The 17,519-nt window shown below is 38.7% G+C and overlaps 1 protein-coding gene across 1 annotated transcript; it reads right to left on the bottom strand.

Moving 5' to 3' along the window:
* Window positions 1–4,981: 4,981 nt before the first annotated feature.
* On the bottom strand, window positions 4,982–11,739 carry LOC311084374 (vitellogenin-like). Its single transcript, XM_084116380.1, has 28 exons — window positions 11,682–11,739; window positions 11,526–11,546; window positions 11,257–11,408; window positions 10,873–11,124; window positions 10,639–10,800; window positions 10,400–10,548; window positions 10,166–10,316; window positions 9,915–10,072; window positions 9,670–9,835; window positions 9,460–9,585; window positions 9,151–9,369; window positions 8,847–9,064; window positions 8,662–8,759; window positions 8,421–8,545; window positions 8,238–8,339; window positions 8,013–8,132; window positions 7,716–7,902; window positions 7,526–7,628; window positions 7,240–7,425; window positions 7,033–7,129; window positions 6,734–6,923; window positions 6,403–6,656; window positions 6,266–6,310; window positions 6,106–6,183; window positions 5,806–6,012; window positions 5,578–5,720; window positions 5,344–5,482; window positions 4,982–5,258 (listed from the first exon to the last, which is right to left on the bottom strand). Exons 1-28 carry the CDS (start codon window positions 11,719–11,721, stop codon window positions 5,133–5,135), a joined length of 4,014 nt encoding a protein of 1,337 aa, XP_083972506.1. The 5' UTR covers window positions 11,722–11,739; the 3' UTR covers window positions 4,982–5,132.
* Between the last annotated feature and the right edge of the window lie 5,780 nt (window positions 11,740–17,519).

Genomic DNA, 17,519 nt, shown 5'->3' with positions numbered 1-17,519 from the left:
TGGCCACCCCATGTATAAAACTCTAGTTCCGCCACTGAACGTTGGATTATAATCACAAAGGTAAGGTTTTTATTACTTGATATGCTGTTGGACTCAGACTCTTGTTATTTTAAAACATTCACAATGTCAAATTGTAACAGTGATTAGTAGGCTAACTTTATTTTAGATCCAGTTATTTTAAATATAAATTCTCAGTAAATGCATTTAATACCAGCCACTCCGTGAATAATACAGACCTAACTGGACTACTTAAAAAGGGTATGGTTCAGTTGGTATTTTTTTTTTATTTATTTTTTTTTTTCATGGTAAAGATGACCTTTGCATGGAATTACCCTGTGGTTAACCCCAAAATGAAAAGTCTGCAACAACATCATGAGGGAATAGATTATAGAACTTTCATTTTGGGTGAACTATGTCTTGTGTATGTAAATTGTACCTATATTGCATTCATCCATTATAATCTGCATGTTTTGCTATGGCACCATTTTAATTTTATCCCCCATTTATCTGTTCAGGGGGAATAAAAGAAACCACTGAGAGTGAAGATAATTTCTTTGCCAGCAAGAGACTGGAAAAAACAGGCAGAATTCAGGATCATTCAGAAGTTGTTGCAGCACCGCAAATACCGTCACCACCACTGACTATGGTAGACGCCCTGAGAACTCCATCCAGACACGCATATGGTATTACAAGTCCCAACACCTCTAGGAATAATTTAAGTCCATGTACCAGTGCAGTTGGAGATGGAGACAGCACCTGTTGCAGTTCTTCATGTGTTTGTAAGTATACACAACTTCATCATCATCTTTTTAAAGGCCTAATTCAGCTAAAACTGTAACTAAACAATTTTAACAAAACTAAAAAGAGTTCTGTTAAAGCAACTTGACAAATATGTTGTCAACATGATTAGGATTAAGATAAAAAAAAATTAATGGCCTATAAGTATTTTGGAGATCACAGTTTTTTGCAAAGTTATATTGGGCTTTATTAAACTTTATGAAGCTATAATAAATTAATATGCAATTGTTTCCTACAAGTACATTTATTGCAATCTTAAAATGATTTGCTATCCTTTGGCTCCCTCTAGTGGACAACATTAATATTATGGCCTTCATCTCTGAATCGGATTGATCAAAATGACTGATAACGTTTTTAATGATTACTTTGATTACTAATGATTACTTACTGATAATATACTCACATTAAACTCAAATTCACTGATTCATGGTATCTTATTTCATTTTATTTTTTTATTTTTATTTTTTTAGCATTTAGCATTTCAGTTGTTTTTTCAACTACATTTTTCATCTGCTAAGCAGTAATGATACATTATTATATCACTTGTTAAATGGTTATTTAACGATTACATTCAGTCCTGCATTACTAACAGTGTGATTTAGCTTGTTTAAATAAATAGTAACAAAAATTGCCCATAGGGTCGATTTCTTGATGTGTCCATCAAAACGGCAGCATTTGGCTTTGTCTAATTACAAATAAACGCATTAAGCTGGTGGAAGTACTTCAGCAAAAATGTAACTTATTGCCAAGATTAATGAAAACAAAAGTGCGTTTTTTTTCCACGTTCTGATAAGGCAATGATATTAGATTCATATTTTAAACCAGTCTACAGAATAAATAACTACTAAATAAACTACATTTGATGAGCTTTGATGTATGATAGACTTTGCATGATAGACTTTAGACATATCTGATGATGTTGACATGTAAACTCAACTTCACAGTGGTTCTCCAAAAATTAAACTGAACTGTGCAAGCAAATTAAGTGCAACGGTTTACAAACTTTTGTTAGTAACTAGCTTCTTGTGCTGTAAGTGGCTCTCAACCTTTTTGATTTGAATGCCCCACATTGTCTAACACAATAAAGCAAAGGCCCCACATATTGGCTACACTGTAAAAAAAAAAGAAGAAAAAAACACTGTAAAAATGTTAACATGTTTACTGACCAACTTGTAATTTTTACAATTTTAAACTGTCATTTTAAATCCTGACTTTGTCTTTTTTTTCCGACTTTACATTTACTTGCAGTTGGAAACTTTTATTTGTGATTTGTCTGATATCACATGAAGGCAGGGTGAAGGTGGAGATACTTTTAAATTTAGTCAAAATATCGATGCAATTCAAATTATTGAAGAACCTCAAAACAAATGAATGGCAGGGACATTTTGTTTCCAACAAAGAAGTAGTGAAGATTTGAAGAAGTGGATTTGTACACAGATGAGTACTTAGATGTTACTGCAGATGCAATGGGGCAGTCTATTCATTTACAAATATCTGTAGATGGCAATGTGTGACTAATCTGTCACTTTACTATTGTAGGGGAATTCACAGTTAAGACCCAAGGACCAGATATGATAATGAAGACCAGGAGTCAAAGATGCAATCAATTGAAGAACATTTTACTGAAGAATAGTTGGCAGTTTCATCAGCAGAAATCATCTTTAACACTCAGCAAGGAGTTTGTAGGTAACTTTCAGTACACACTCAATACAGCAGCAATTATACTCTAACACAGGTCACTAAACTACGTCATCACGTCAGGTTGAATGATTCTGACTGGTTAAGACAGATAAACTTTCCACATATGGACAGAAGCATATCTCCATTGATTATCTGGATGATAAGGATCCTGGTTTAAGCATGAAGTTACCCACAAAGGTCACAAATCAGCATTTCTAGGCTCCAGTTTGTTCATATAATGGTCATTTCATCTCCCCCGGGTGCCAGTTACTCACCTCACAAAAGTCAGGACCTATAACAAAGAATACTGACACACACACACACACACAAATACACAGCTTCTTCAAGGTTGGAGTTGGTCGAGCTCTAGCTCTGATCAGGAAACTTTCCCAAAACATACTGATAAGATGTATTTTCTCTCAGTAAAGAGGAAAGAGGTTCAAACAATATTCGTCATTATTCTCTTGTGACTGAAGACGAAAAGTAAAGTAAATACTTTTGTGAATTGGTCACGTAGGAGACAGGTCTGAGTGACTTCAGTGACCTAGGCTGTCATTGTCAGCTAGAAGAGTAAATATTTAACATGTGTTGGGTGCTTCTCTTAATATTTAGAAGGATAAATATTGATTAATTACACACCACTCAAAAGTATACAGTATATTGAAGCGGCAGTTGATTCAAGAATCCACCCCTTCACCATATTGACAAGTGTGTTTGACTATTTTCAGATATCAGGAAAGATCATCTGTCTATGATAGTAAATTTATGAGCTAAAAAAAAACAAAAGGACTGTCAGGATACACAGACTTGCAGAAGTAGTGAGTAACAATAAACAGTCTTTATTCAAACAGATAGATGGTAAGTATATTGCAGGCAGACAACAACCATGAAGACGATGATGATGACGCAATGGAACACGGGTACGTTGCACCACACGCAACCTACACACCAGTGTAACGCTGAATACTAAATAAATTAGATGTTTTCTCTTACAGGGAGTTGGAGAACTGGAGACAGGCAGGTCTGGAGCCAAGGAAAAGAACACAGAGGTAGGTATCGCAGGTAAGGAATATCCACAACTTGGGTCTAGTCCTAGTTCAGACCAGACAATGATGGTGTCTGTGGTGCAGGATTTTGTAGAGGGTACTGATGAGTGTGGTGATTGGTGACAGGTGGTTGTAATCAGCACTCTGGTGAGAGTGAACCTTGTGAGGGAGTGAAGGTGGAGCGTGGCGGATCCCTGACTGTATACCCCCTCCACGGCCCACTCCTGAGGGCCGGGGACCACGACGTCAAGGTGGTCGCCCTCTGATTTGGACGGTTCTCAGAGAAAAAGGTAAGTAAATCAGGGTCAAGTATGTCATCTCTAGGAACCCAATAACCCTCTTCTGGACTGTACCCCTGCCAGTCGACAAGGTACTCCAATCGACCACCTCGGCGTTGGGAGTCCAAACAAAACTGAACTGAGTAGACTCCTCTGTCTTCTACGATGGATGGCTTGTTGGAGGAACGTTGGAGGGTTCCCCTGACCATTGGAACATGGGCGGTTGGTATCCGAGTATGCACTGGAAAGGAGTCAGGCCGGTGTTCCTCTGGCGCAAGTAATTCTGAACGTACTCTGCCCATGCTGGAAACTGGCTTCAAGAGTTCTGGTGGCTGCAGCAGAAGGTTTGGAGGAATCGCCCGATTTCCTGGACCTTCCCTTCCGTCTGCCCATTGGTTTGGGGATGGTTGCCCGATGACAGACTTGCGGTCACATCTAGGAGCTTGAAGAAGGCCTTCCAGACATTAGAGATGAACAGAGCTCCACGGTCTGACCTAGTAGCTGTGCAAATAATATAGCAACAAATCTAGGTCCTCTGTCATCCAATCTGAATACATATGTTAAGAATCTGGGTTTTATCTTAACACAGAGTTAAAGTTTGACAGACGAATCAATTCAGTTGTGATGATTAGTTTCTTTCAATTGCGAATCTTTCAGTGATCTGGAGAAAGTAATTCATGTTTTTATTTCTTCACATCTTGATTACTGCAATGTTTTGTACCTGGGTGTAAGTCAGTCTTCGTTGTCACGTCTTCAGAGAAAACAAAATGTGGCAGCAAGGTTGCTGACAAAAATAAGAAAGAGGGATCATATATCCCCAATTCTGGCCTCTTTGCACTGACTACCAGTTCATTTTAGAATAAAGTACAAGTAACTTTTGTATACTTTTAAAGATCTGCATGGACCGGCACAAAAATATGTTTCTGAGCTTATACATTTTAGTTGCTCACACAGGTCTCTGAGATCCCAAAATCCGCTGCTTCTAGAAATTCCTCGGTTATGCTTAAAAAGTAAATGAGATTGCACTTTCTCAGTTGCTGCCCCAAAGTTGTGGAATGGTTTACCAATGTCAGATCATCTACCACTGTAAACATGTTTAAAACTCGTCTGAAGACATATTTTTTTGATGAGGCCTTTTAGTGTTATTGTAAAATGAAAGCAGTTCACACATTTCTGAGACTTGCAGGGTATTTATTAACATTAGATTGCATTACATTACACACATCACAACATTGTTAATGTATTCAATTAAACTGTCAAAGAACAATAAATGCTACATAAATACAGCTCACATTTTCTTCTGAAAATTTTAAATGTAATTCTTCATGTCTTATTCTTCCTTGAAATGTTTCTGGATCCAGGAGAGAATGTCCTCATCGATATGAATGGAAAGAGTTCCATCTGGATTGATGGGAACAGCGACAGGGAGACGAATATCCATCCTTGACAGTGTCATCTAGAGCAGCAGGAAGAAAATTAATTTGTTGAATTTTCTTATTATATCTCTGTGAGAGTCATAATTTAACGGAAAACTATTTCACCTCTGGAATCCTAGCAATGACATTCAAGGATCTCTGAGTTGGCAAGGCTGCAGTCAGTTCAATCTCTTTCTCACTGTTCGTTGCTCTTTCTAGTCTAAAGCCCGTCTGGAAAGCCGCCATAGGGATGTGCTTAGACAGCCTAATTGTGAAGGGATGCACAAAAAAAGCAGATTAAACCAGTGCCATTTTCTAAACTATACAATACATTTGTCATTCAGTGTTGCTGAACATTACTTTTTGGCGTATGTGGTGACAATTATTGGCAGCCTCTCCCATTCCAGCTCTAGACGTGCAGCAGGGAATTCTCCCAGGACACCGGCTTCAGCTTTAGCAGTGACTGCATACTGTTGGCATTCTTGACCCCAAGCAACCTTGGCCTGAAGGACATTTGTGTTCAAAGGATGGTATTGATGTAAATTATTTCACTTGAGAAATTAATTTCGATAATAGTTCCAGTCTTACAGTGACTTTGTGCTTGCTCAGCAGGGCACCATCAGCACAGATCTTCAGGTTGTCATTTTCAGCGATGGAGGAAACAACGAGCTGCACTCTTGCTGTTGGCTTGTCAAAGTAAGCAGCAAGTTGGTAGCCCAGCAGCTTCTGGTCAACTCTCACAGCACGGGCAATGACAGCAAAAACAGGTGGAAGAGCATTTCCGAGGAACTTAGCCTGAAAGCATAAACCATAATCAATTTAAGTGGATTTTAGTACAAAATGTCACCTTTGGGTTATTAATGTTATTAATGACACTAATTGATTCACCTGTTTCTGGAGAGCCTCAAAGCTAGATGCAGTGCTTCCACTGCTTACTGCCTTTGAAGCACCATGGGGTGCCAAGAACTGCAAGCAAAAATAAGTTTTGTAATAAGTAATCGATATAATCTAAAGTAATAATATAAAAAATTGGCTTTTTAGTAGTTACCCGATCTTTGTGGAATTTCTTGAAGGGCTTCATGATAGTGGCAGTCTAAAAATACATATAAAATGATTCAGTGAAAAAATATATTTATGACACAAATATTGGCTACCTAACCAACACGCTACATTCCACGTCCTCACCTTACTCATACGAGAGCTGGACATGGAGGAGCTTGAACTGCTGCTGCTGCTGCGGCTGCGGCTGCTACTGCTGCTTTCAGAAGAGACGGGCGCATTTTTGTCTTCAGTCTCCAGGATTTCCCTCAGTTTCAACAGGAAGGCCTTTCCTTCTGGAGTCTCTTCATCAATGAGACTGATTTGCTTAAGGAGTCTCTCAGCAGCTCTAGGACCAACTTGGACTTCAAGCTCCAGTCTTTCAACTGCAGGACCTTCAGCTAAAGCCAAAATGACAATTATAATTTTGTCTGCAAATTTTTTAGTTTAATCAATGTAATCTTCTCTGAATGAATACCTCTTGTCAGTGCAGCACGGGCTGAGTGCTGTCCAATTATGTAGAAGAGAGGAGAGTTTCTGATAAAAGCAGCATTGTGAGAGTGCACCTCAATGCACCCCTTGATTTCAATGTATGGGACAGCAAGACAGAGAGTCTTGTGAAATGGAGCAGCAGCTCTCACGGGAGTCTCATCTGGTATTTCAGAGGACTGAAAAGAATAATTAAGTATTATATCTCATGCCTTGCTGATTTAAAACTTAAAGCAAATGAATGTTCAGCATACTAACACATCCATCATGTGTGTGTTCAAAATTTACCAAATAATCAGCAGGAGTGGCCAACTCGGGTACTAAGGGAACAGTCCTCTCAGCGTTGGGCTCTTCAATGTTTCTGACCACAGCAAGAGTCTCAAAGCTGTTGAAGTAAGAAGAAAATGGGTCACGTCTCAATTTCAGAAACCTTTTGAATGGTTTATGAATTGATTCAGAATGTTAGTTACACTGGTCTGACTAAGATTGCATTACCTCACATCAGCAATGTGTTCAGGAAGCTCAACAGGCAGAGCCTCCACCTTGTAGTTGCCCTTGAGAATGTCTGCTCTTGCAACCACTTTTCCAGGGACAATTGTACGGATCTTCCCTCTTGCCATAACAGCAGCTTGGATCAAGGCAGTGTTCACTCCCATCACAGCAAAGGTCTGGAGAGCAATACTGAAATAAGAATAAGGGAGATTGTTTGTTAACTGTTAACAAATAACTGTTGTTGTGTACATTATATCTCATCTTCATGAATGTAGCTGCAAAAGTGTACCTTGGTCTAGCTTCAGCCTGGAGTTGAACATCAGTCTTCTTGAGCTGCTCAAGAGTCATAGTCTCAATCTCCTCAGGGAGAGGAGGTGTAATGGTGGCCTTAACTAGAGGGATGAACAGAGCAACATCAAACTTCGAAGTGACACCCTCATATCCAAGGAAAGGATAAAAAATTCTAAGAAAAAACATACCATTGAGACTTGCAGCAGCGACAGCAGCAGTGTACAAACTGAGCTCCATGGGCAAACCAACTGCTGTTGGCAAGATACGACGCACTTCAGATGCAAGCAGGGGTTTGGCATACTGGAAGGCAACTCCTTCCTGCAAAGCTTTAAGGGCACGCTTCAACTGTTCACGTGGTTTGGGTCCAGTGACCATCTGGGGATAGTGTTTATGAGAAACTTAATATTAATTGTGAGAATTATTTGTGAGACAGATCTCAAAAAAATATGATAATGAGAGAGTAGACATGAGCTAAAACACAATACCGGTATTGCTTCTTCAATTATGGTCTTGTCAATGTTGAAATAAGCCACTTCTTGTCCAAGTAATTTGATATAGGCTGAAGCCAATGGCTGATTGGTTGGAAAGGCCTTCCAGTTTGTGAGCTTGAGGTGTTAAAATAGAGAAGTTATATACATTTTGCCTATATCATGTTTATAATATTACTTAAAAGTACAGAATTATACTGTACACTGGACATGAAAACTTACAGCTCTCAGTGTGCGCTTGATCTTTGTGATACGGTCAACACTTTCATCTGCAGCAGGAGACTGCAGAAGAGCCTCCTGGATTCCTTCAGTTCTCACACCAATCTGTTTGAAAGGATCAATTGAATGAAGACTGAAACTATTTTAAAACCATGAATCAGTTTTTTTAAGTCTAGGTTGTCCCACCTCAAGAACATCAGCAACAGCTCCAGCCAGGTAAGCACGTGCTTTAGCTACAACAGCTCTGGGCAGGATGGTTGCGGCATCATTGATCATGTAGGCACTACCAGCAGCTCCAATCATAAGAGGAGCTGCACAGGGAAAGAGGTAAGAATACATTTAATGTGTCAGAATTTTTTTTTTACACATTTTAAGAAACACCCAAGAAACCATGTTTTAGCTCTCTCTCAAAAATGGCAAGACTCACTATGATAGAAGTCCAGCTGAATGGCTCTGCTGAAACGGAAGCTAAGCCTGTCCAGTTTGCGACTCATGAGCTTGATGGCAACATTAGCTGCACCCGCACTGAAATAGACAACCATGGTTACCTCTGGCTTGTGCTCAATTGGTGTGTTAAATTTAAATATGTGAAAAATGATTTGTTATTCTTACACAGATGCCATATCAGGTGCAGTGATTCTGGTCAAGGACTTGATGTGTGAATAGGCAAAGCTCGCAACATGCATGTTAGTCTCAGTCTTCAAAGCACCAGCAAGATTGGAGACGAGAGCCACTGAGGGCTTGGACTCAAACAACACAATACAAGCAACCATACGCACTTCAGGGTGGAGAGCCCTGTCCAATACAAGCTGCAGGGCCACTGGCTGAACCTGAGGCAGGAAACATTGGTATATTATTGAATGAAAATTTGTGTAATCTTTTACAGTAATAAATTCCTACAATGTCTGACACTTACCAGTTTGGGCTCTTTCTTGGCAATGTTCCTCAGGGCCAAGATGGCATCAACCTGGACTCTAAGAGGCAGAGAATTAGCTGCAGTTCTCAGTCCAGGTAGGAGCTTCATGATGGGTTTAAGACTAGCAGGGTGACCAGCATTGCCCAGAACTTTCAGAGCCAAAGTGATTTCAGGAATGTCATTCTTAGAAATGGCCTCTGCAGCAATATCATGGATGGGCTGAGGAGTTTGAGGCACATACAGTTAGACAAATATCAAATATTATAGTATATCCATGACAGAAATTTGTGGATATCTTGAGGTGTTTACCTTGAGGAGCTCGGAGGAGCAAGTGGGAACTGCAACACAGTGTTTGGCAATCATGGAACCATATCCAAGCATGACGACTTCACGAAGAGCTGGGATTGTGGCGATTTTCTCGTGCATAGCCAAACTCTATTCAGCAACATACAGAAATTATTAATCTGATTTTGGTCATATTTGAATAACAGCACTTTGAGTATAGTAAGATATACCCACAGCTGTCAACTGGATGGTGTCCAAATCAGCAGTGACCATTTGCAGAGCAACTACAAGAGCCTGAATGAACTCAGGAATGGAAAGTTCACCAGCCAGATACTTCTCCTTGATGAATTTTACAATGACTGGTGTGCCAACAGCAGGAAGAGCATCCAGAAGCCAGCGCCTAACAGATTCATTGTTTAAATATATTCATAATAAAAAATTGCCCTTAAACTATATTTCTTATTGCTAAAATATTGTACCTGTAAACTGGTTTGTCCTTGAACTGAGCCCAGATAGCCTCAATATTCTCCAAGGTGGCAACACGCAGGAGCTGGATGAGCTCAACAAACTTAAGTGGAGCATCATCATGGACCAGGGCTACATTGTTTTCAACAAGGTGCTTTAAGACCTCAATAATCTAGAAAAAGTAAGGGCAACACTCAGATGATGTCTTCATGGATCAAAGGCTTTGACTTGGAGACTGTTAAAGATGTTAAGTAATGAATTATACCTGGGCTGGTGCATCACTGATCTTCAGGAGTTGAATGGGGGTCTGAAGAATTTCAGTTGAAAACTCATACTGCAGGGATCCACGGGCCAAGTAATCAGCTTTGATTGGAACAACAGGCGTCTTGTCCATCTCAACAAAAGTCAAGGTTTGTCTGAAAAAAAAATATTTCTTTATTTCTTAGTAATATTTTTACTTCATATTTTTAAGAGAAATCTCACAGATGATCAATCTTACTTTGCTTCCATCTGGGCAGCACCATGGATCTCATTGAAGGGTGAAAACTGATGCACTTCCTCAACTGTTGCTTCTGCGATCAGTACACCGGCGGCAGATGGTTTCATGATGTAGTTGTAAGATGCAGTTTCAATCAGACTCTTGACCCTCTGTTGGGATAAAGGTACGTTATCACTTGACTCTTGGCATTTTCAATATATTGAGTAAATATTTCAATTCTTTCTCGTCTTTTTCATTACCTCTGTGCATTCAGCACACCTCTCAGTGTATGCCAAACCGATGTCCTTCATGATTCTCTCCTGGCAGTGGCTCAAATCCTTAGACTTGGTGACAATAATGTGGTTGGCCTTTGGATCCTCATTGATGATGTAGTGGGTCCTGCACACTCCCTGAACTCCAGCCTTGAAGAACAAGTAAAGAAATTAGATTGCAGAACTCAAAATGGATCAAGTGTAATAGGATCACTTTCTCACCTCTTGCAGCTCATAGATGTTCTGGGTCTTCTTGAGGTTGAGCTGAAGGATGTTGAGGATTCCTCTGTGCAGGTTCAGTACTGTAGGGGAGACTCCTGCGGGGGCGAATACCTTTCCAACCACACCATTAGCATACTCAAACTTGATGGGAATCTGAAGCTGAGCAGCCAGAGCTGAGGTGAGCTTAGTGGCAGGAACAAATGGATCCTTGGGCCAAATGCCAGCATACTCGTGGAGCAGAGGATCCATGAGCTGTAAGGAAACATTTTTACTTTAAATGAGGGTATTGCTGCTATTGTAACTTGATCTTGCTAACACTTTTTTTTTTTTTTTTTTTGTCAGTGTGGAACACCTACAGTTTTTACAGTTCTCAATGGTCATTACCTTCATCATGAAGGTGTTCTCTGTCACAGCACTGAGGTGAACCTTGCTGCTGACTTTTATTCCTGCTCTGGCCAGACCTTCTTGAGGAAGACCACCCAAGAGCAGAGCCTCATACTTGTACACATAGGTCTTATCAGGGGCAAACTCAGGAACTGAAAAGTGTACAGAATTTGTGATCGTAGTCAGTTACTTTTACTGGTCATTACTTTTAAGCAATAATGCATTCTAAATTACCACTTAAAAATAATTTGCCATATCATATTACTTACCAAGGTTGATCTGTTGAGTCGCTGAAAGAAATGGAATAAATATTCAGTGAAAATCTGTTTTTAATTTAGTTTTCAAGTTCAAATTTTTTAAAGATTTTTTTCTAAAGAGCTCAAAAGAGAAGAAGAAGAAATGTGTATAAATATATTTCGACTTACCCACAAGGGCTACAGTCAGGGCAAGCACAACAGCTCTCATGGCTGATGGTATGTGAAGAACTCCTCAGAGAAACAGACCTTTTATAGTAGTTTTTTGCTGACCAAGTATTAATTCTTAAATTAATTATTATTTTTAAGGGAATATCAAATTGTACAAAAGACAAGACTTCTGTCAACTTATTTGAACATAATTATCAGTAGAGGTTAGGTTACCCTGGCCTGTTATCATGTCATTCTTCAGCCAATGTCCAAAGTGAAATCATGCGGATCATTTGTCTTTTATATTAAAAAAGGCCTGTCTTTTATATATGATTCAATTATATCATATAAAATAATGCTGAAGCAATAAAATTAGTTATAGAGGTATATTACAGTAAACATATTCCATATTATTGTACATTTTTTTATACAAATATTAATTGTGGTTAACAGCCCTGGCTTGAAGGCAAATCTTAGTTATCAGTTTTGGGTTAGGTTACCCTGGCCCTTAATCTAATGTTAAAGTTCATATTAGTTTATTCATCTGATGTAAAGACTGGTGAAATAACTTTGATTGAACTTTGGAACTAGACGTGGAGTGATCTGTTGACAGTTTTATAATTGTTAATGAAAGTAATTTTAGTAATTTAAACAAATGTTCAACAGCAGTAGACTGCATTGAGCTTGGCACTTAGTATTTAAAAGTCAACAGTGATAGTTCCCTGGAAAATATGTGATATATTATTCAAATATTAAATAATATTTTCATAGACAATAAATACCCCCCCCCCCCCCCCCCCCACACACACACACAAACACTAAAACTGACTTAAGTAATCTTTCAAGCCAATTAGTGTTACACATATTCATTTTCGTTTTCATGGACTTTTAGTTTGTATTCATTGTCACGTGTCCTTTGTTTGAGTTTCTCACAACTCATCAGTTTCCATGGACACTAATCTTCATCACAGCTGTTCATAATTTAGTAAGGGATCAGCTGACCCACGTCTACCTATAGGAATACGACAACTATCACAGCATCCTTATATAGGGCCCATTCAGTATTATCAGCAGCTTTATCGCGTTGCTCAGGACCTAATTACCTAGGTTATTATTGCTAGGTTGCATGGATGGGCAGGGAGTTCTTGACCAGAACAGAACCATACCGCCAATCCAAACTGTATGCTAACTGTCAATCATCAGCTGCATTTAAACTGCAAGTCTTAATGCACAGATCCGATCTTTTGACCAAATGCGATTTCTTGGCACGCCTGTTCACATTCACTTTAAACAGGACTGGTATCCGATATCTGTGTTTACATTAATTCCCACCCAAAATGATTTTCGGGGATCGTTTTTCTATGCACATATGTAGCAGTAGGCATTCGTTCTGCCTATATGCTCTATGCACGAACGCTGCTGACGTATTTCCGGTAGAATCTCAGCCAGCGTCTTTACTTCCGCATAGCGTGTTCTATAGCGAAGTGTACTAGCGGCAAAACCTTCATAAAATTAATTTTCTCAGAAATGGAGACAATGATTTTAGAAACCAATTCGCTAGTCGGATTTCGCATGATATGAGAGAATATTCACCCTCAAAGTTGTCGATGTAGCTCGAAATATATTTCTGTCAGGACCACTACCGTCAAATACGATTGCCAATTAGCATACAGTTTGGATTGGCGGTATGGTTCCGTTCTGGGCGAGAACTCCCTGCACATCCATGCAGCCTAGCATGGATAAGAGCAGGGAGAGCAGCAATAACCTCCCTTGGGGTAAACAGAACTGAACCAACATAAATGTTTGCAAATATATTTAATTCAAGATTTTAAAGTACTACAGCATACCTGTCAACCCTCCCGTTTTTTCCCGGGATTCTCCCGTATTTTACCTTGCTGTCCCGCTATCATCCCGTTTAAATATTTTCCCGTATTTCTCCCGTATTTTTAATCTATAATTTTTTTTTTTTAAATCCCACTGGGCGCAAACCAGTTAAGCAGAAATCCTGCCCTGCAGCTAATTTCATTGGTTAAGGTTACAATGACGGGTAGGTTTAGAGATCAGTGTTTGGTGTAGGCTCCGCTGAAGTAGTTTGGGAGGGGGAAAATCACGCAAAGAAGAACAGCAGCATCCCGAGGATGGACGAACATGAGAGAGATGGCATTGGAGACTATGTAATGTATTATGTATTTAATACAGAGATTATGTATTTATTTATGTTAATATCTGCGCAATTAATGTGTATTTAGCCTGCCTCTGCCATCCAGCAGCATCCACCTGTATATAATTAAACAGGGAAAACATAATGATAGACAGGTGGACATAATCACTTACCAAGGAGACTAACTAGGAAACAATCAAGGCTAAACTGAAATGAAGCACAATAAACACATAGGAACAAAAAGACAACAAAACACAATCCTGACATATATATATGTCAGGATTACCACATTTACCCGTTACCCAATTAACGTTCTGTATTATCTACAGTATCAAAGAGGTGAGCCTATGTTTTGTAAATACTGTGCCCGACAGTCATGCCAACAATTCTATGACTCAATTTCTGTAGGCGCACTTATGGAAATTATTCAGGAAGTTCACTTTACAGGAATTTATCATATGTGACCCTGGATCACAAAACCAGTCACATGTCGCACAGGTATATTTGTCGCAATAGCCAACAATACATTGTATGGGTCAAAATTATCGATTTTTCTTTTATGCCAAAAATCATTAGGCTGTTAAGTAAAGATCATGTTCCATGAAGATGTTTTGTACATTTCCTACCGTAAATATATAAAACATTTATTTGTGTGAGTGAATGCAGCACAATCACGAACATAATTTGACAACTTTAAAGGAGATTTTCTCAATTTTTTTGCACCCTCAGATTCCAGATTTTCAAATAGTTGTATCTCAGCCAAATATTGTCCTATCCTAACAAAGCTTATTTATTCAGCTTTCATGTGATGTATAAATCTCAATTTAGGAAAATTGACCCATGTTTTGTGGTCCAGGGTCACATATTAGGCTATATATTTCATTCTATCTCAGCTAGTAATCAATAGGCTATAGACCCTTTTACAGCCCACGTGATCAAATAATTGCACGCGCATTTTGGCAACGGAAGTGGTGTTTTTCCCCACTGGCTCTAACGTGTTGGCACCTCCGAAAGTTTATCAAAACGGTTTCCCAGCATCAAAATGTCTGGTTGTTGCGTTTACGGTTGCACTAATCGATATTCCACCAAGGGGCTTAAGTTTTATAGGATTCCGACAGTATCACGGCCGTTTCAGAATAGTGGCTGCAGGCGATTAAACGTGTTGATTGGAGCGAGGACATAATAAAAAATGCTCGCGTCTGTTGTTTTATCCGCTCGCGTAGCTTGACACGCTGCTGATTCTCGCCATACTTCCGTTGCCAATATGCGCGCGCATACGTCATCATTGTGTACAAACAGTAAAAGGGTCTATAGGGGCCTATATACAGTAGCCTATTTAAAGGGCACCTATTATGCAAAATTCACTTTTACATGGTGTTTGAACATAAATGTGTGTTGGCAGTGTGTGAGCAAAACTACCCTAGAATGATAAAAATCCACCCAGTGGTAATCTCAATAAATCATAAGCACTGTCTCAGAATGAGCTGTTCTCAGATTCGGTGCAATGTGACGTAGAATTGCACAGGCCCCTCCCACGACTCCTTGATTGACACTGCAGTTTGAGCATAGACCCGCCCTGAGTGAGCTGGACACAGAGTCCACCATTGTTCGACGCTTGAGCCGCTGTAGACAAGAATGTCTCCTAAGCGATTGAGGTGTGTTGTTGTTGGATGTAAGAATGAACATAGCAGTCTTCATTTACTCTCGTTGTTACTCGAGGATGGATCTGTACTATTCGTGATCCAGCTTACACTCTCCGGAGCGACAGGACTAACGTTACTGACCACGGCAGAAATGAAAGTGAGAGCGCGCATTTTATGACAGCTCATCGAGTCGTTTTACGGATATAAGGTTTACCAGTTTATTTAGCACCCACTGAGAAGGTGTGTATATATTTGTTTACTGTTAGTTGTAAGAGTGTTTTGTGTACTTCGCTGTGTATGTTGATGATAAGGAAAGGGAGAGAGAGAGAGTTTATGGATAAGACTTTAATGCGCACTTCTTATACTATGTTTATTCAGCTCTTACTGTGATTCTCTGGAGTAAAACTAACGCTCATCTTTTGTGTGATAAACTTCACTGAACTCATCACAGTATATTTTGGTCATCATTCGGACGGGGTTTGCTACAGCAGGCTTGTATTAATAGTGGATAAAAGCAGATGACAAATAAATTATAACCATAATTAAACTAAACTATACCTGTTCTATCTCTATACAGCATATATTCTCTGGCTCTGTGGGCATTATTGTCCGACTCCCGAGTCGAAATGAACACCGCAACTGAGAGTTTCTGTTGAGATTGTTCTTCTGAGCGCGAGCTCGTGAGGCTCCGCCCCCTGGGCCGGCAGCAGCAGTTAATTTGCATTTAAAGGGATACACACTAAAACAGCACGTTTTTCTGAGCCCCAAAAAATGACAATTTAAACATGCTGTAAAAAATGATCTGTTGGGTATTTTGAGCTAAAACTTCACATACATACTCTGGGGACATCAGAGACTTATTTTACATCTTGTGAAAAGAGTCATAATAGGTGCCCTTTAATAATAATAATAATAATAATAATAATAATACCCTAATATACAAATATTAAATAAAAAAGACACGATCATTGAATGGATTTAAAAGGCTGTGGGATGGGATGGATGAAAATGTTTTCTTGTAGGCCTATATTATTTTATGTTCTTACAAAATCTTTTAACATTTATTGCAAATAAACTATTGAAATAAAATTTTCATTTATTAACAATATCCATTTCCGATATTCCCATGTTGCTATGGTCACACAGGTTTGTTTACACATTAAACTCATGGCCACAATAAATACAGTTAATGTTGTTCCCTCAAGAATCAAGAATTCATGGCCACAAGAAAAATATGTCCTTCCCTTTAAAATAGGATCTTAAAGCCACGACTTCACATCACGTGGCCACAACATAAAAATTTTGGGTAACACTTTAGAATACTGTATCTTACTTACTGCATAACTAATAAGGAATTATTGAAGAACTAATAGGTAATTCTTCATTAACTACTTCTTTACTACTGTTAACTACTAAGGAAGATGTGTTAACTAATCAGTATGTAATATAATTTTATGATTGTGTTAAGTATCAGTTAGTTAATCAATAACTAATGAATTATGTCATATCTCCTGAAGAACTACTATTAATTATCTACTATTTAAGGTTCAAGAAAAATAACTAAGAAGTAACTACTGAACAGTCATACAAAACTACATTGAGTTGTGACCTTCCTTATTTACTAATGTTATTAATATAAGAAAATACAATTTTAACAAATGCATATAAATGTTAAAGAGGTTTTGGCCTAAGTGGTTTTGTGAGTGTGTTCTGTAAGAAATAAACTTCAGAAAGGAACCCCACTCAAGTGCCTTGCCTTAACTAACCTCAGATTAGTTTTTATATTGTATATACAGTACTGTGTGTGTGTGTGTGTGTGTGTGTGTCTGTATTGCTCAGCATAGAATGCCATTGAATAAATTCATGTATTTGAGGCAACGACTGAGGGAAACTGAACATGTAGGGAACTTATTAGTAATTAATAAATAATTGTTAGATAATTCTTCAGGAATTACTTAGAACCTGAAACAGTATTCTAAAGTGAAAATATAGGGAACCCATTAGTAATTAATAAAGAATTACCAAATAATTATCCAGGAATTAGTCTACTTATAA

Source organism: Abramis brama (genome assembly GCF_963993115.1).
Source record: "Abramis brama genome assembly, chromosome: 6".
NCBI classification, from domain to species: Eukaryota; Metazoa; Chordata; class Actinopteri; order Cypriniformes; family Leuciscidae; genus Abramis; species Abramis brama.
The sequence above is the reverse complement of the archived record's forward strand: the minus strand, read 5'-3'. Positions and strand labels throughout refer to the sequence as shown.